Raw genomic sequence first — 17830 nt, 5'->3', positions numbered from 1 at the left:
ATATAATATAAATTTATTTTAAACATTGACAAATAATATATATTTTATATTTTTTTATTCATTTCATAAATTAAATATAAACATAATATCATAACATATCTAATATTAGATACATTATGGTAGAATACTGTGTTTATTGAATATAAAATATTTAAAAATATCGTATCCATTAAAAATTACATCTTAATATGATTTCTTATCAAATCGGATATGTTAAGGTATACACAAGGATGAAAATATCGGTAATTACGGATATATCGGCGAATATTTTGACACAAAATATTGATAGACCAAAAATTCATCAAAACTTATAAAAATGTAAGAAAAACTCTTAAAAATGAAATTAGAAGTATAATAGACATTTTAAAATTATTTTATTGAAGAAATTAATATATGTATGATATGATTTATGATATTAAATTTAATTATATACTGTTAGCTGATAAGAAATATGAATTTTGTAAGTGTGAACTCATTATGAAGTTAAATTATTATAAATATACTAATTATGTGATTTAAATATATTACTATGTTAAATTAATTTACTTACCACTATTGAAAATATATTAATTAATTGTAAAAATTTACTAATTTAAATTCAATGTTATACTAATTTAAAAATATACTAAGTTAATTTATTCTTAATATACTATTATTACACTTGAATATCAAAATAAAATAAAATAATTAATTTAAAACTAAATTATTCAAATGTACTAATTATGTTATTTAAATATATATGCGATTTTTATTTAAAAATATCGGTACATTTTGATACAAAATATTTTTATTTAAAAATATTGATAATTTTATTTATGATCTTATATTTGTTTTATATTTAATTAGTCTACAAAATAAATTATAAGATAATTAAAATTAACTTATTTATAATAATTTAATTTTTTATCAATTTTTCACTGATATATCTCTGATATATTCAATATATCTCTAAAAATATCGTATCTACTTTCTCCGATACACGATGTATAGTCGATATATCGCTGATATAATATATCTTCGTATTTTCGTCATTGCATAGTATACATATGTAACCTATCCCGTCTGGCCTTTTCAGGACATAATTTTCCCTTTCTAACTAAAAATCTACGGTAAAATGGGCCCAACCGTCCAGTCCAGTACCGGCGGCCCATGCAGAGACTGTATAAAGTATAAACTATTAAATTTCTAAAGAAATTGGGTTTTGGGGTAGCCGTGGATTGAAATGGAGAAGACAGAAGAAGAAGAAGAACAAAAAAGCTCCTCTCTGTTTCCTCTCCAAGCCGCTTCAGCTGCCTCACTCGCAAGCAGCTCAAACGTCCCTCAATGGCTCTGCAACACCAGCTTCAACACCGACCTGTCCGTCGTAAACGACGCCGTTTCATCCCTCTACAACCTCACCGCCGCCCAATCCGAAGACGATGAGCCACGACAACAGCAAGCGACGCCCAAGCCTTCTTCCTACGACTTGCTGCAATCTTCAGAATCCGATGATGGAGGTCGCGACTCCAAGAGGGAAGCGAAGAAACATAAGAAGCGGAAGAGGAGGAGGTACAGTGAAGAAGAAGCTTCTGCCGCCAACGATTATGCCTCGAGGAAATCTGGCGTTGGAGCTTGGGCAACTCGGGGTTCGAAGCCTTCTGTCAAAGATTATTACTTCGATTCTAGAGGTGATCGTGATAATTTGGCCTTCGGATGTCTCTACAGGTGTGGTTTTTGGTTTTTTAGGCTAAATTTCTAAGAAAAATTTGGGAAATTTTCGTTAAGGAACCATCCTGAACATGAATTTGGAGGAAAGAAAAGGAGGGAAATTTTTTGAAATTTTGGTTCCCTAGCCAAGTAGTTCCGAGATTTGTTTGGTCCTCACGTGATGATTAGCCTCATATTCATCATTTTAATTTCTCCTTTATTATATTTTCTACCTGAACGTGAATTTAAGTAAGAAAGGCGATTTGAATGTCCACTTTTTTATTTTAAAATATGAAAAGCTCAGCTTCCCTGAGCCAGTAATTCTGTTGTTTGTGTGGACCTCAGGCAATGGAAAACCTTAGATTTATAAATTTAATTTGTTCTTTATACCATTTGGACGTGGAGAAAATAAAAAAATTTGTCTAGCAAACCCTACTGAATCTGAAATGAAAGGAAAGAAAATAGAAGAAAAATTTGGATATCTGGTTTCATAGAAATGCGAAGTTCTACAATGCGTTCGGACCTCAAGTGATGAAAAGCTTTGCATTAACTATTTCAATTTCTTCTTTTATACTATTTTTCTAAACTCTCCTGTTGGTTGCCAGAAAAAATGGGAAAAGGAATAGGAAATAACATTTTGAGTGTATAATTTTCTTGTGTTGTTTTGGTTTGTGGAACACACAAAGTGCTTGATATAGTTGAATTAGGTTTGGTTGAAAGAAACTTTTTTGTGTTCTGGGCCTCAAAATAATGGAAAATCTTTAAATTCATAATTTCTTGCTCTGTTGGAACTTGGAAAGAACTAGGGAAAAGGGAAATGAAAATAGTGAAAATAGCTATGCAAAGGAATATGTGTTTATCAATTTTTTTTATCATTTCCTTTTGTTATTTCTTCTTTCAAGGATTTAAGTAGAGCTTTGGTTATTTTTTTTTGCCATCCATAATCCACAGCCAGATGTTAACTCTTCAGAGTCTTGCATTTTTTCTGGAAAGGAATTCTGTTTCCCCCCTCATAATGTCTGTTAGTTTATTTATTTATTCATTTATTTATATTTATTTATTTTTGTTTTTATTTTATTTTTGATGGATAAGAATAATGTCTGTTAGTTTATGAATATTGGGAAATGAATATAACCCAGAATTTCCAATTGAAATGCCCATGTACCTTGGCTAAGACAACTAATTAATTGATAAGTTTAGATGAGTTATAATTGTAATTTTGATTTGTTTCTTACCCTTTGTTTTGTCTCCAAGAATGGAGATTATTCAAAATTTATAACTGGGTCACTGTACTGCAGAATGGATGTTGCACGGTACAAGCTTGGCAATTCTGCAAAACTCTTTCAGCCTGGTTTTCAAGCTTTGTACTGGTGGAATAAAATGGGTTCAATCTTGGATAGAGACGGTGATCTTGATGTGTTAGACAGTAAACTTAAAACCGGTGGGCGGTACTGGTCTGCAAAGCACTCTGTTCTAGAGCGCCATAAGAACCTCAAGCGCATTCGAATTGTTGCACATGAAAAGTCCAAGATAGTGATTCCCGGTGACTTCATTCCTTTATCTGAAATTCAAACATCTCCTGTAGATGTTATTGATGGATCATCTCTAGGAACTTCAACAAGTGAAGAATCGTGGGAAGATGAGGTATTACGCAAAACACGTGAGTTCAACAAGATGTCGAGGGAGCATCCACATGATGAAAAAATTTGGTTATCTTTCGCAGACTTTCAAGATAGGATTGCAAGTATGCAACCACAAAAAGGTGCTCGTTTGCAGACTCTAGAGAAGAAAATTAGTATACTGGAGAAGGCAACTGAGCTTAACCCGGAAAACGAAGAATTGCTGCTTTGTCTTATGAAGGCTTATCAGAGCAGAGACAGCACTGATGTCTTTATAGGTAGATGGGAAAAGATACTCTTGCAACATTCTGGGAGTTACATGTTGTGGAAAGAGTTTCTGCATGTTGTTCAAGGGGAATTCTCCAGATTCAAGGTTTCTGACATGAGAAAATTGTATGTACATGCAATCCAAGCTCTCTCTGCCGCATGCAGCAAGCAGTATAGGCAGGTTCTCAATTTAGTATATTCAACATTTTCTTTTAAGGTTTTGTTGGCTACTGAAATCATTTTTGGCTTGTTAAATGGAATTGGTTGTCATCTAAAGAAAAAGTTGGTGGTAGTATGATGAAATTAAGTCACATATGATAAAAAGAGAACCCAAAATATATTTGATAAAGGTGTTGAAATGACAAGTTTGAAAGATTATTAACATGCTGAAAAAGAAGTTGAGATGACTGTGAGCTCAAGTATTTTTTCTATATAAAAAGTTGGCTAGATAATAGGCAACCTGTTAAAGAAAATGAGTGTAGCTGAGTGGTGGTGTTGCAATGGAAACATGTCATTCAAGATATGAAATAAAAATTAATGCATCTTTGAGAAGTTCCTAGTTTCAATTGAATTAGTCTTTTTTAATATATATATATATAGAATTGAATTAGTCTTTTTGAGACCTCCATTAGAGTTGATAATTCATCCTTAATGATGAACCCATTTTGTTGCTAACTAAGCCCTTTGATCTCTAAAAATCCCCAAATGCTCAGTTTTGCGTTTTACCCGTGGGCATCCTTTGAAGTTGAGCTAGGTACCAAAAGGGGAGGATTTGTGGACAGTGAACTCATATCTACTATGTTTTGTTGAGCAGAGTCTCTGATCAATAAAGATCTAAAAGAATGCCAATAAACTCTTAATTGACTAATGTTTAACGAGATCTCTAGAAACTAATGTTGTTCCTCATCTTATTCACTAACTTTGTCCTTGAAGACTTAGGATTCATTCCCAACCATATTACCCATACGGTGCTACCAATTGCAATGCTCAAGCACCTTGTCTCTACTCCTTTTGCCAAAGTCTTGATAGGAGTTAACCAACACTACTGTGATATCTTTTAGAGCTGCCCAAATAAGCCATCTGTGGGAAGAGTCTTTTCCATAGCTCATAGAAGTTAGCGTAATGCATGAAAAAGATGGTTCCCCCTCCCCTCTCTTGCCATTTGCCTTGTGTTACACACATCCATCAAGCTCAATGACAGATGACTCTGTACTGTCTCCTCAAAAGAAGCTTATTATTTGAATTAACCTTCTTTGGGAAACTAACCTGGAAAATTTTTGAAGTTAAGACTTCCATATTAATTAGGTTGGAGTACCAACCTAATCAACCTAATTAATAAGGAAGTCTAACTCCAAAACTTTCCCGGTTAGTTGCCCTTTTTAATGTCTTCTACTTTGTATAAAAAAAAAATAGAAATAAAATAATTAGGTTGGAGTGTAGATGATCAGATTCTCATAGGGTGACAGAAAAGAAAGAAGCAAGGAGATGAGATCCTTCCTATTTGAGAACCAATACCTATCATCAAGAGCAAAAGAATATAAATAGAAGTTTTCTATGGATCGGAGAGGATAGCAATAATAAGTATTTGTTCTTTTGGATTTTAACTACCAAAGTTGAAATTGCAATGAGGAGAGTCATTTTACTTGGGAGTATGCATTAGATATAGGAGTGCCCATACACCTTGGAAGAAGATTTTCTGTTTTTTTTTTTTTGTTTGTTGGGTGGGGGTGTGTTGGGGGAATGTGGTGGTTGGTTAAGGTGAAAGAGAAAAAGGCTGTTCCCTCTAGAAGACTTCAAAAACCTAATCTTAGATCCATCTCCAATGTGAATCTCACTCTAAGAATGATTTCTTGATGCTCTTGGCATTGGTTTTTCGATAATAATGAAGAGAGTACTAATCCAATGAAGATGCTAATCTCTGAAATCGTTCAAAATCCAATATAAGTACCATCCCTCATCTTTTAGTAGGGATTTCTCATCTAGAAATCTTATGGACAATCAAATCCACATCAAGGATTGACCTTTGATTAATGGAGGCTTGTTGGGTAGGGGAAATTGCCTATTGAAAAACCTTGTCAATTTTTTTCAAGAGAACATGTATATGATCTTAAAGTCCTTAATCCCTTTAGGTTTGATTTGTTTTTTCTCTTCTCTTTAGGCCTTAGTCATTGAACCTTTTGTCGTTATTCTTTTGAATTTTCTATTGTTAGATTTGAAGAATTTTTGCTACTCAAAGAGACGACATATGAAGGCTATACTTGATTACCTCCTCAGCTCCTCTACTAGGTTCTATAAAGTTATACTTTGATGGATGCTCTATTTGTAGTCCTTGAAAATTAGGTATAAGAGGTGTGATCAAAGATCATTTAGGTACAATACTGAGAGCTTACTCTAAACCTGCAGGGGTGGGTTCTGTTGTTGAGGTGGAATTACTAGCATTACTGGAGGGCTTGTTGTAGGCTGAAGGTTTGTGCCCAACCAATTTGACTATAGAGGGAGTTTTTGCTATTGTAGTATCTTGGGTGTCTAACTGGAAGAGAAACTTATGAAAGTTCAACAATTGGATCCATAAAATTCTAGATGTTGCCACTGAAGTGAGATTCTCCTCTTACTTTCCTTGTTCAGCTAATCAAATTGCAGACCGCTGGCCAGCAAAGAGCAAAGCACTTGCTCTCCTTTGTTGGATATTCCCACCTTGATTGTATAAAGTTTTTATAGCGTGTGTACAATGGCCTTTTTTGCCTCTTGACTATGTTGATGGTTTTAATTTTTGTGTAGTATAAATGCTTGTTTTCTGATCAACAATTGTACATCTTGGAAGTATTGTTTGTCTTTCTTGTATTTTCCATTTAATAAATGAATATAATTGTTTTTGATTAATTTTTTCTTTGGTTTACTAGCCCACTAGAATAAAGCTTCTTGAGAGCTTTCAACATGTTCACTTTTATAATCTCCTAACAATCTTCATAATCTGAAGCCCATATCTCTCCATTTCAAAACTGGCTCTTTGAGTCATGGTCTTAAAAAATTCTACTCTCTTCTTCCAATTGAATTATGATAAAATTTTCTTCCTTTTAATCCTATGAAAAATCTTAAATACAATCTTCTTCCTTTACCCATGTCACCCTATAATTTTTTGGCTAGCTCACTTCCTCTTTGAATTTAAGTTCTGAAGCTTAGACTTCATGAACAGATTGGCATACCTAGAGGTTGGGCTTTTTTCCAAACTGCCAATAGTTTACATGTTCACAATCTTGGACTTTTTTATCCTCTATGTCTCCGATACTTTCTTGTTCTGGACTATAAGATTATCTTTGATGAATTTGAGCTTTTGATATGTAAAGAAGCCTTTGATATATTTGGCAGTGCTTGTTTATTAAGGTGCCTGGTCATGCAAACTCAAAAACTGTTTCTCTTTCCAAAAGAGGAGCCATAGATTTTAGAGGTATATGTTGAAACTTCTTGTTCCCTAAGTCAATTTTTTCTTCTTCTTTTCCTTGTTCTACTATCCATTTGGACATCTTTCCTCCTTTATCTCTTTCCTTCTGGCTATAAATTTTCATTCCTTATGGAAAGAGAAGCTTCCAATCTGTTGTTAGGAGGATTCTCACCGCACATTGATGTTTGATCGATCAACTAAAAGAATATGCATCAATTGAAATTAGTTTCTTACTCTAATATGTTATTAGATCTTTCCATGCAAATGAATGTTGTTGGAAGCCATTGGAATAGGATGTTTGTTTTTTAATGAAGGTAGCTTCTGTTATCATTCAAGTAAAATATCTATGAAGCTCGTTATTGTTATTTATTATTATTATATCATGATTTTAATATGAAACAGAATTTATTAAAAGAAAATATCATTATCATTATCATTATCATTATTATTGTTTTTGTTGTTATGTTTACTCTAATGAAACAAATATTTAAAAAAGAGGTACACCATGAACCAGAATTACAGAGAAAGGAAGAATTATAGTGTCAAGAAAAGGCCTTACTACCACTGTGAATCTTTTCTGCATGTGATGACTTGGATGTCTAATAGACAGTTGGCGATGGTTGAACACTGTTTGTAGAGGTTCCAAAAGTGTGTTGTTGAAGATATTGGTTGCCATCATCATATGCTTATTTTGTTATATGTTTATCATTTTTTATTTTATATATATATATAAGAAATTATCTGATAGATAGGAAGTTTTTTAATGTAACCTAGAACTCTATAATTCTCATATAAATATAAGGAGTTTCTAGTGAACTAGAGATATAGTGGACTGTATTTCTTCTCCACTGCCATGATTTACAACATGGTATCAGAGCAAATCCAGGTCTGATTCTGGTTGGCTGCCGCTCCTTTCATATTCATCATTCTTCTATTTCTTCTTCTCTCCTAGCTTCTTTCTTTCTTCCATCCTCTTTCATATCTGGTTCTCATTTCAAGGTAGTCTACTCTGTGCTGGTGATGTAAATTTACATTTGTTAGCCATGCTAGTGGTTATTGATTGTTGAAGTAGATGTGGCTCAGTTATAGCATGTTGATGTTGGTGGCTGCCCAGTCTTCATTGCTATTTTTTTGTTGATTAAGGCTTTATGGTGTGATCTCGAAATTATGGTTGTCAAAAACACTGATAATTCTGCTGTATTTTTTTTTGTGTGGTTATTTTTTTGAGTAGCAATGGCTGCCATATCTGAAATAAAAGAATTTCTTCGTAATTCTGAGAACACAATTGTTGTTCAGTAAAATGACAATCCAAATCTCAGAATTACCACTATGTTACTCAATTCTTAAAATTATATGCAATAGTCTAGATCAGCTCAAAAGTTTTTTTTTTTTGATAAGCGAGAGCAAAATATATTAAAGAAGGCTGAAAGGCCGCACCGCATACAGGAAGTATACAAAGCAGCCACAAGGCCAAAAGTGCAAAAACAGGAACACCTCACCAGCCCTTAGGGAACCGCTAACCACTCCAAGAATCCTAAAAGCGAAGAGGACTCCTCTCCCCTATACACCTTAGCCCAACTCCACAAACTACATACAAAAGAATTCTTAAGAGTTTGAATAGCCAAAGAACCCCCTCTAAAAGCTAACCTATTTCTTTCCTTCCAAGCCGTCCAAAAAATACATAACGGAATGGAATTCCATATCTTTTTCCTTTTTTTACCCACAAAAGGGCCCCGCCAACAGAATAACGCCGCTTTGACCTTCTCTGGAAACACCCACTGAACCCCAAATAAGGCAAAGACGATCTCCCATAGGACCCTAACCACTGTATAGTGTAAAAGAATGTGATTTACATTTTTGTCTTCACAACCACACAAAAAACAACGATTAGGGAGCTGCCACCCATGCTTTTGCAGCCTATCCAACGTGAGGATTTTTTCCCAAGTAGCCTCCCACGCAAAGAAAGCAACTTTGGTTGGGACCTTGTCCACCCAAATATTTTTTTCCGGAAAAACGAGAGGGTTGCCAGTAGATTGTAAGCCACCCGAATCCGAAAAATGTCAAAATCCCCTCCTTTCCATAACACTGAGTTCTCCTCTGGGGTTAACCTGAAGTCCCTTAGCAGAAGAAGCAATTCTTTACCAGCTCCCAGTCATTAGAATCTCTAGACAATCTGAGATTCCACCCTCCTTGGCCAAGCCTTGGGTCCCACACCTCATTCACCATTGCGTTACTGCACACTGCCAAGGCATAAAGCTGGGGAAACGCATGGGACAGCGCTACGTTGCCGCACCAATGGTCAGTCCAGAACATAACCTTAGTTCCCCTCCCCATCCTGAACTTCATGTTATCCCAACACCAGCTTGTCTCCTTCAAAATCTCCTTCCAAATTCCCACTCCAAAGGGCCCACGAACTTCCTTAGATCTCCAACCACATCCCTCCAAACCATGCTTCACCTCGATCACCTTCTTCCACAAGACATCCTTTTCAAAGGCAAATCTCCAAATCCACTTGCCCACTAAGGCCTTGTTCAATAACCCAATCCTCCTAATGCCAAGACCCCCTTTCTCCTTTTGAGTACACACCGCCTCCCAATTGATTAAATGGATTTTCCTACCTGGGCTTCCCCCTCCCCAAAGAAGATCAGCTCAAAAGTTTATATCAGGCAAAGTAGAGTGGGACTACAGTCACAGAAAAGTTGCAACACCATCTGAAAAAGATCCCAAGTATAAGGATTGGGTTATGACTAATGATTTGATTTCTTCTTGGTTACTTAATTTCATAGAACCAAACATTAGTCAAGGCCTCTCTGATTTGGATACATGTAAGGAGATATGGGACACATGTTATGAGTTATGTGTAGATAAAAATAATCATGTCAGCATTTATGAACTGAAAAAGGAAATCGCTACTTATACTCGGGGGGGGAGCAATCAGTTTCAGATTACTGTACTCAGTTGCTCTTTTATTGGTAACAACTTAAATATTTGGGAGGTGCTACTTAAGATTGTCTCAAATACTTAATACAATTCCTTTGCCATCTTTAAATTCAGCATATGCCCTGGTACACAAGGAAGAAAAGTGTCTCAAGATAATGAACTCCATTGAGAAGTCAACACTTACAACTGCTGGCAATACTTGTGGGTGTGGAAGAGACCATGAGACTTCTCGTGGAAGAGGTATAGGTAGAGGAGCTGCATCTAGTGGTTGAGGTAGAGGTTGATCTACAAGTGAGAAGATATGTATCCATTGTGGGCATAGCAATCATACCATAGCATATTGTTGGGATTTGCATGGGAGGCCTTCTGCAAATGTAACCTCTTTAGAAGATACCCTAGTTGTGCCAACTAAGGAGGTTAACCCCAAGAAATGATATATCCCTTTCAGGGTCAGATTTTGATATACTAGTTCAATGCATCTCTGAGAGAGTTTCTCAAATGAAGAAACCTTCATCTTCTTCTTGCACTGCTTTGGTCCAAACAAATATTCCTAATGCTGTTCTAGTGTCTTTTGATGCTAACTCCTGGATTGTTGATTGAGGAGCTATCGACCATATCACAGGTACATCTACAAAGTTCTCTTCTTACTCTCCATTAGTTACACCCATTTCAATAAAACTTACTAATGGTGTTATTACTAGGATTGCTGGTACTAGTTCCATTAGTTTGACTCGAAGTTTGCCCTTGAACTGTCTTACACGTTCCCTTGTTGACTCATAATAATTAAGTCTATACTCAACAAAAATCATTAATTGTTTTGTATCCTTCTTTTCTTCACATTTTGTCATTCAAGATCTGGGGACAAGGAGGACAATTGGTTGTGGTAGGGAGGAGCATGACCTATATGTCTTTCATTCCTCAAATATATCTATAGTTGGTGCTACACACAATGTATGGCACCAGAGGTTTGGCCCTCCAGCCATTAGTGTTTTAGAGAGAGTAATACCTACCAAGTACGAGTCTAGTTTGTGTTGTTAACCATGTCTGAGAGCAAAACATTATGATCTACTCATCCCTCAAATAAAATTAGGCATTGTGCTATGTTCTTTGAATTGATTTATTAAGATATTTGGGGACCAACCCTGGTTGACTGTTCAAAATTCAAATATTTTATTACTTCCATTGATAATTTTTCAAGAATGACATGGGCTGTTTACTAAAGGGTAAAAGCGATGTTTTATTTGTGTTTAGAAGTTTCCATGCTTAGATTTAAAACAATTTTAACACATTTGTAGGCATATTTTGAAGTGATAATGCAAAAGTGTATTTGTCACATGCTTTTACACAATATTTGCTTGATGCAGGGATTGCATCAAAAACATCATGTCCATGCACAACTAAACAAAATGGTATTTTTGAAAGGAAAAATCATCACTTACTTGAAGTGGCGCGATGTTTACTTTTTATGATGAATCTACCCACATTATTGGTCTGATGTGGTTCCTACAACATGCTATCTAATTAATTGGTTACCAAGTGTTGAAATAATGCCAAAGTTAGGACTTTAATTTAGGAATAAAAAAGGAGAGATCATTTAGGATATTTCCTTATGATTTAGTTTCCTAATTTTAGGAGAGAATTAAGCTAGATTGATTTTTTCTTATTCAGTCATTTGTGTATATATATGTGTATGGTGTGTACCGATTAATATCAATAAAGGAGTTCAGAAATTTCTTCATGGTATCAGAGCCAGTTTTCTGAAACCCTAATCCCTTCTGGCCATCTCTTATTCAGGCCATCACTCATTCCGGCCAAATCTCTCTGGCCATATCTCAATCCGATCATCTCTCTCTCTCTCTCTCATTCCGGTCATCAGTCCCTGCTCGCTTTCCGGTCAGTCGAATCGTCGTCAGAAAACACTCACCGCCGGCAACTTTTCCGGCGAACTTTTCCGGCGACTTTCCGGCGACGATTTTTTTCTACACCGCAAGGAGCGCCTGGAGGAGATCTCCAATTTGTCCCAAAGCACCGGAACCAGAAACCCATCCACGCGCCGCCCACGCGCGTTTTTTCGGCCGGCGACTGCATCTCACGCGCCGGCGCGTGAGGGCGCGTGAGCCACTTTCCGGCGACGCGCTTCCTCCTCCAGGCTCGCCTGACGCCGACCAGCCACCCTTCCTACCTGTTTGTGCAATCCGAGCCCTGCACGTGCCTCTTTTGGGGTTCTTTTGCTTCCGCGGGCCCTCTGATCAGATATTCCGGCGTCCTCCGGCTATTTTTTCTCAACTCCAGTCCCTGCACGTGCCTTGAAAAGTGTTCTTCTACCTTTCCGGTCCATGACAAAATACGGAATGGCATCATCACAAGTATCCAGCGTCACGTCACCAGAATCAGGGGGCAGATCTGAAATTCCAAACCTTGGTGGCAATGATTCCTCTCCTATTCTCATCACAGGACACAAATTAAATGGCCATAACTATTTACAGTGGTCACAATCTGTGTTGCTGTTCATTTGCGGTAAAGGAAAGGATGAGTACCTCACTGGAGAAGCAGTCATGCCAGAAACTACAGAACCGGGTTTCAGGAAGTGGAAGATTGAAAACAGCATGATCATGTCATGGCTTATCAATTCCATGAACAATGACATAGGCGAAAATTTCTTGCTGTTTGGGACTGCAAAGGACATATGGGATGCAGCCAAAGAAACTTACTCAAGTTCTGAAAATACTTCAGAACTATTTCAGGTTGAATCAGCTCTACATGACTTCCGTCAAGGAGAGCAGTCAGTTACTCAGTATTACAACACACTCACAAGGTATTGGCAGCAACTTGACTTATTTGAGACTCACTCATGGAAATGTTCGGATGATGCAGCAACATACAGGCAAATTGTGGAACAAAAGAGACTGTTCAAGTTCTTCCTAGGACTAAACAGGGAATTGGATGATGTTAGAGGCCGAATCATGGGCATTAAACCCCTGCCAAGTCTCAGGGAGGCTTTTTCAGAGGTTAGGCGTGAAGAAAGTAGAAAGAAAGTGATGATGGGATCAAAAGAGCAACCTGCCCCAACATTGGATGCCTCTGCCCTTGCTGCTCGGTCATTTAATAGTAGTGGTGGAGATCGTCAGAAACGGGATAGGCCTTGGTGTGATTATTGTAAGAAACCAGGCCATTATAAGGAGACTTGCTGGAAGCTTCATGGCAAACCTGCTGATTGGAAACCAAAGCCAAGGTTTGACAGAGATGGCAGAGCACACGTGGCTGCCAACTCTGAGAGCACATCTGTTCCCGAGCCGAGTCCATTCAACAAAGAGCAGATGGAGATGCTACAGAAATTATTAAGCCAAGTTGGCAGTGGCAGTACTACCGGTGTAGCCTTCACTGCTAATCGAGGAGGAATGAGGCCGTGGATAGTAGACACAGGTGCTTCTGATCACATGACAGGAGATGCTGCCATTCTTCAAAATTACAAGCCAAGTAATAGTCATTCATCCGTCCATATTGCTGATGGTTCAAAGTCAAAAATTGCCGGGACAGGTTCTATAAAACTTACTAAAGACTTATATCTTGACTCTGTCCTCCATGTTCCAAACTTGGATTGTAATCTTTTGTCCATTAGCAAATTGGCTCATGATCTCCAATGTGTTACTAAATTCTATCCAAACTTGTGTGTTTTTCAGGACTTGAAATCGGGGAAGATGATTGGCAGTGCTGAACTGTGTTCCGGGCTCTACCTCCTTTCATGTGGCCAATTCTCAAACCAAGTCTCTCAAGCAAGTTGCGTACAGTCTCAGAGTATGTCAGAGTCTTTCAATTCTGTGTCAAATTCTAAGGTCAATAAAGATAGTGAGATTATAATGTTACACTATCGCCTTGGTCATCCTAGCTTTGTTTACCTTGCAAAATTGTTTCCCAGATTATTTATCAATAAAAATCCAGCATCTTATCACTGTGAAATTTGTCAGTTTGCAAAGCATACTCGAACAGTATATCCTCAAATCCCATACAAACCTTCGACTGTTTTCTCTCTAGTACATAGTGATGTGTGGGGTCCCTCCCGGATAAAAAATATTTCTGGCACTCGATGGTTTGTGACATTCGTTGATGATCATACTCGGGTAACATGGGTTTTCCTTATGAAAGAAAAGTCAGAGGTCGGGCACATTTTTCAAACCTTCAATCTTATGGTTCAAAATCAATTCAATTCCAAAATACAAGTCCTCAAGTCAGATAATGCAAAGGAATACTTTACTAGTAGTCTCAGTACTTATCTTCAAAATCATGGCATTATCCACATAAGTTCTTGCGTTGACACCCCACAACAAAATGGGGTGGCCGAACGCAAGAATAGACATCTCTTGGAGGTTGCTCGGTGCCTTATGTTTTCCTCTAATGTTCCAAACTATTTCTGGGGGGAAGCTATTCTCACAGCTACCTATTTGATTAACCGTATGCCATCCAGAGTGCTTACCTTTCAATCCCCACGTCAACTTTTCTTAAAACAGTTTCCTCACACCCATGCCGCCTCTTCTGATTTACCACTCAAAGTATTTGGTTGTACGGCATTTGTTCATGTGTATCCTCAAAATCGTAGCAAATTTGCTCCTCGAGCCAATAAGTGCATTTTCCTAGGGTATTCTCTAACCCAAAAAGGGTATAAATGCTATTCTCCAACCAACAAAAGATTTTACACCACCATGGACGTCTCTTTCTTTGAACATGTCTTCTTCTATCCCAAATCTCATGTTCAGGGGGAGAGCATGAATGAACATCAAGTTTGGGAGTCTCTTTTTGAGGGTGTACCTTCTTTTCACTCAGAGTCACCAAATCCTTCCCAATTTGCGCCCACTGAGTTGTCCACACCCATGCCGTCATTAGTCCAGCCAGCCCAGCACACAGATGTTCCTTCTCCCGTGACCATCCAGTCTCCCATGCCTATTCAACCTATAGCCCCACAACTTGCTAATGAGAACTTACAAGTTTACATCAGGAGGAGGAAAAGACAGGAATTAGAGCACGGATCACAGTCAACATGTGGCCAATATATTGACTCTAATTCAAGTCTTCCTGAAGAGAACATAGGTGAGGATAGGGCTGGAGAGGTGTTAATTCCCAGCATTGATGATTCTACTTTGCCAATTGCATTGAGGAAGGGTGTTAGGAGATGTACAGATCATCCAATTGGGAACTATGTTACGTATGAAGGGTTATCACCATCTTACAGAGCATTTGCTACTTCTCTTGATGATACTCAGGTTCCCAACACAATACAAGAGGCATTAAAAATTTCAGAATGGAAGAAGGCAGTACAAGATGAGATTGATGCACTTGAGAAGAATGGGACGTGGACTATCACAGATTTGCCGGTTGGGAAGAGGCCTGTGGGGTGCAAGTGGATTTTCACCATAAAATACAAAGCAGATGGATCAGTCGAAAGATTCAAGGCTCGTTTGGTAGCTAGAGGGTTTACACAATCCTATGGGATAGACTATCAGGAGACTTTTGCTCCTGTTGCAAAACTGAACACTATCAGGATCCTTCTCTCATTGGCTGTCAATCAAGATTGGTGCTTGCAACAACTGGACATAAAAAATGCGTTTCTAAATGGGGACCTAGAAGAGGAAGTCTACATGGAAATACCACCTGGTTTCGAAGAAAGTATGGCAAAGAATCAGGTTTGCAAACTCCAAAAATCATTGTACGGCCTTAAACAATCTCCTCGAGCCTGGTTTGATAGATTCACAAAAGCAGTCCTGAAGCTGGGCTACAAACAAGGTCAGGCTGATCATACTCTATTTGTTAAGAAGTCTCATGCCGGGAAATTGGCCATATTGATAGTCTATGTCGATGATATTATTCTATCTGGAAATGATATGGGGGAGTTACAGAATTTGAAGAAGTATTTGTCAGAAGAGTTTGAAGTTAAAGACCTTGGAAATTTGAAATATTTCCTTGGTATGGAAGTGGCTAGATCAAGGAAGGGAATCGTAGTCTCTCAAAGAAAATACATACTCGATCTTCTTAAGGAGACCGGTATGCTTGGATGCAAACCAATTGATACTCCTATGGATAGTCAGAAGAAACTTGGTATCGAGAAAGAAAGTACACCGGTAGACAGGGGGAGATATCAGCGGCTTGTCGGGCGCTTGATTTATCTCTCACACACTCGGCCAGATATTGGCTTTGCAGTGAGTGCTGTAAGTCAATTCATGCACAGCCCCACTGAGGAACACATGGAAGCAGTCTACAGGATTCTTAGATATTTAAAAATGACACCAGGGAAAGGCCTATTCTTCAGAAAGACAGAGAACCGTGACACTGAAGTATATTCAGATGCGGATTGGGCAGGAAACATCATTGACAGGCGGTCCACTTCCGGATATTGTTCTTTTGTCTGGGGAAATCTTGTTACCTGGAGGAGTAAGAAGCAATCAGTTGTAGCCAGAAGTAGTGCAGAAGCTGAGTACAGAGCTCTTGCACAGGGAATCTGTGAAGGGATTTGGATAAAAAGGGTTCTTAGTGAACTGGGACAAACGAGTTCATCTCCAATTCTGATGATGTGTGATAATCAGGCAGCTATAAGCATAGCAAAGAACCCCGTGCATCATGACAGGACCAAGCATGTTGAGATTGACAGACACTTTATCACAGAGAAAGTGACTAGTGAGACGGTCAAATTAAACTATGTTCCTACCAAGCACCAAACCGCAGACATCCTCACCAAAGCTTTACCTAGGCCTAACTTCGAAGACTTAACTTGCAAGCTGGGATTATATGATATATATTCTCCAGCTTGAGGGGGAGTGTTGAAATAATGCCAAAGTTAGGACTTTAATTTAGGAATAAAAAAGGAGAGATCATTTAGGATATTTCCTTATGATTTAGTTTCCTAATTTTAGGAGAGAATTAAGCTAGATTGATTTTTTCTTATTCAGTCATTTGTGTATATATATGTGTATGGTGTGTACCGATTAATATCAATAAAGGAGTTCAGAAATTTCTTCACCAAGTCCCTTGATAACAAATCATCTATTGAATTATTTTCTCAATATTATCGTGTGACAAAATCTCCATTGCATGCATTTGCTATGTATATGATTATTCTGCCTGTATGTCCTCCTTCGTTTCTTACCATTACATTTCACCTTCTCATAAGGCATTCTACTTGATCAATCTTATGTTCCCCCTCCTAAAAAGAAGCTTTTACATGAGATGATTCTCATGGCATTCTTGCTTTTAAGAATTTCTTGAAGAGCACTTTTGAGGTAAAAGATCTTGGCCATCTTAAATATTTCCTTAGGATGGAAGTCTCTTACTTCAACGAAGGGATTTTCCTTTGTCAAATGGAAGTATGCTATAGATTTGTTTGAATGTACAAGTTTTCTTGTCAATTGAGTGATATTCCTATTGATATGAGCAAAAAATTATCTGCAAATTGCCTAATTCTCATCGCAATCAAAGTCTGGTTGGTAAACTTATTTATCCCACTATAACTCATCCTAATCTAGCCTATTCAGTAAGTATTGTCAGCCAATTTATGCATGCGCTACGTACAGAACATTTGGAAGCAATTGAATGAATATTTTGTTATATCAAGAATGCTCTAGGGAAAGGAATTTTGTTCCAAAACAAAGGTCACCTAAGTATTGTTGGCTATTGGGCTGGTTCACCATATGATAGTAGATCTATTACAGGATTTTTTACATTTATGAGGGGTAAGTTGGTAACATGGTGTACTAAAAAACAATATGTGTTGCTTGTAGTAGTGCTGAAGCTGAATAGAGCCATGTCTCACAACCTAACACCTAAGTCCATGACACATGGCTCAAACATGTAGTGAATTGATTTGGCTTCGAAAATTGGTAGCTGAGTTGGGTTT

At 37.5% G+C, this 17830-nt stretch overlaps 1 protein-coding gene across 1 annotated transcript in view; it reads left to right on the top strand.

Annotated features, from left to right (window-relative positions):
- The first annotated feature begins 1089 nt into the window (after positions 1 to 1089).
- The window catches only part of LOC100255247 (uncharacterized), a 58445-nt gene continuing 41704 nt past the window's right edge, over positions 1090 to 17830 (top strand). Inside the window, exons 1-2 of the mRNA XM_010665601.3 lie at positions 1090 to 1704; positions 2985 to 3753. Coding sequence (XP_010663903.1) covers positions 1223 to 1704; positions 2985 to 3753 — 1251 coding nt within the window. The 5' untranslated portion in view covers positions 1090 to 1222. The remainder of the gene's footprint in view (positions 1705 to 2984; positions 3754 to 17830) is intronic.

The sequence above is a fragment of the Vitis vinifera genome, chromosome 17, assembly GCF_030704535.1.
Source record: "Vitis vinifera cultivar Pinot Noir 40024 chromosome 17, ASM3070453v1".
Taxonomy (NCBI): domain Eukaryota; kingdom Viridiplantae; phylum Streptophyta; class Magnoliopsida; order Vitales; family Vitaceae; genus Vitis; species Vitis vinifera.
The sequence above is the reverse complement of the archived record's forward strand: the minus strand, read 5'-3'. Positions and strand labels throughout refer to the sequence as shown.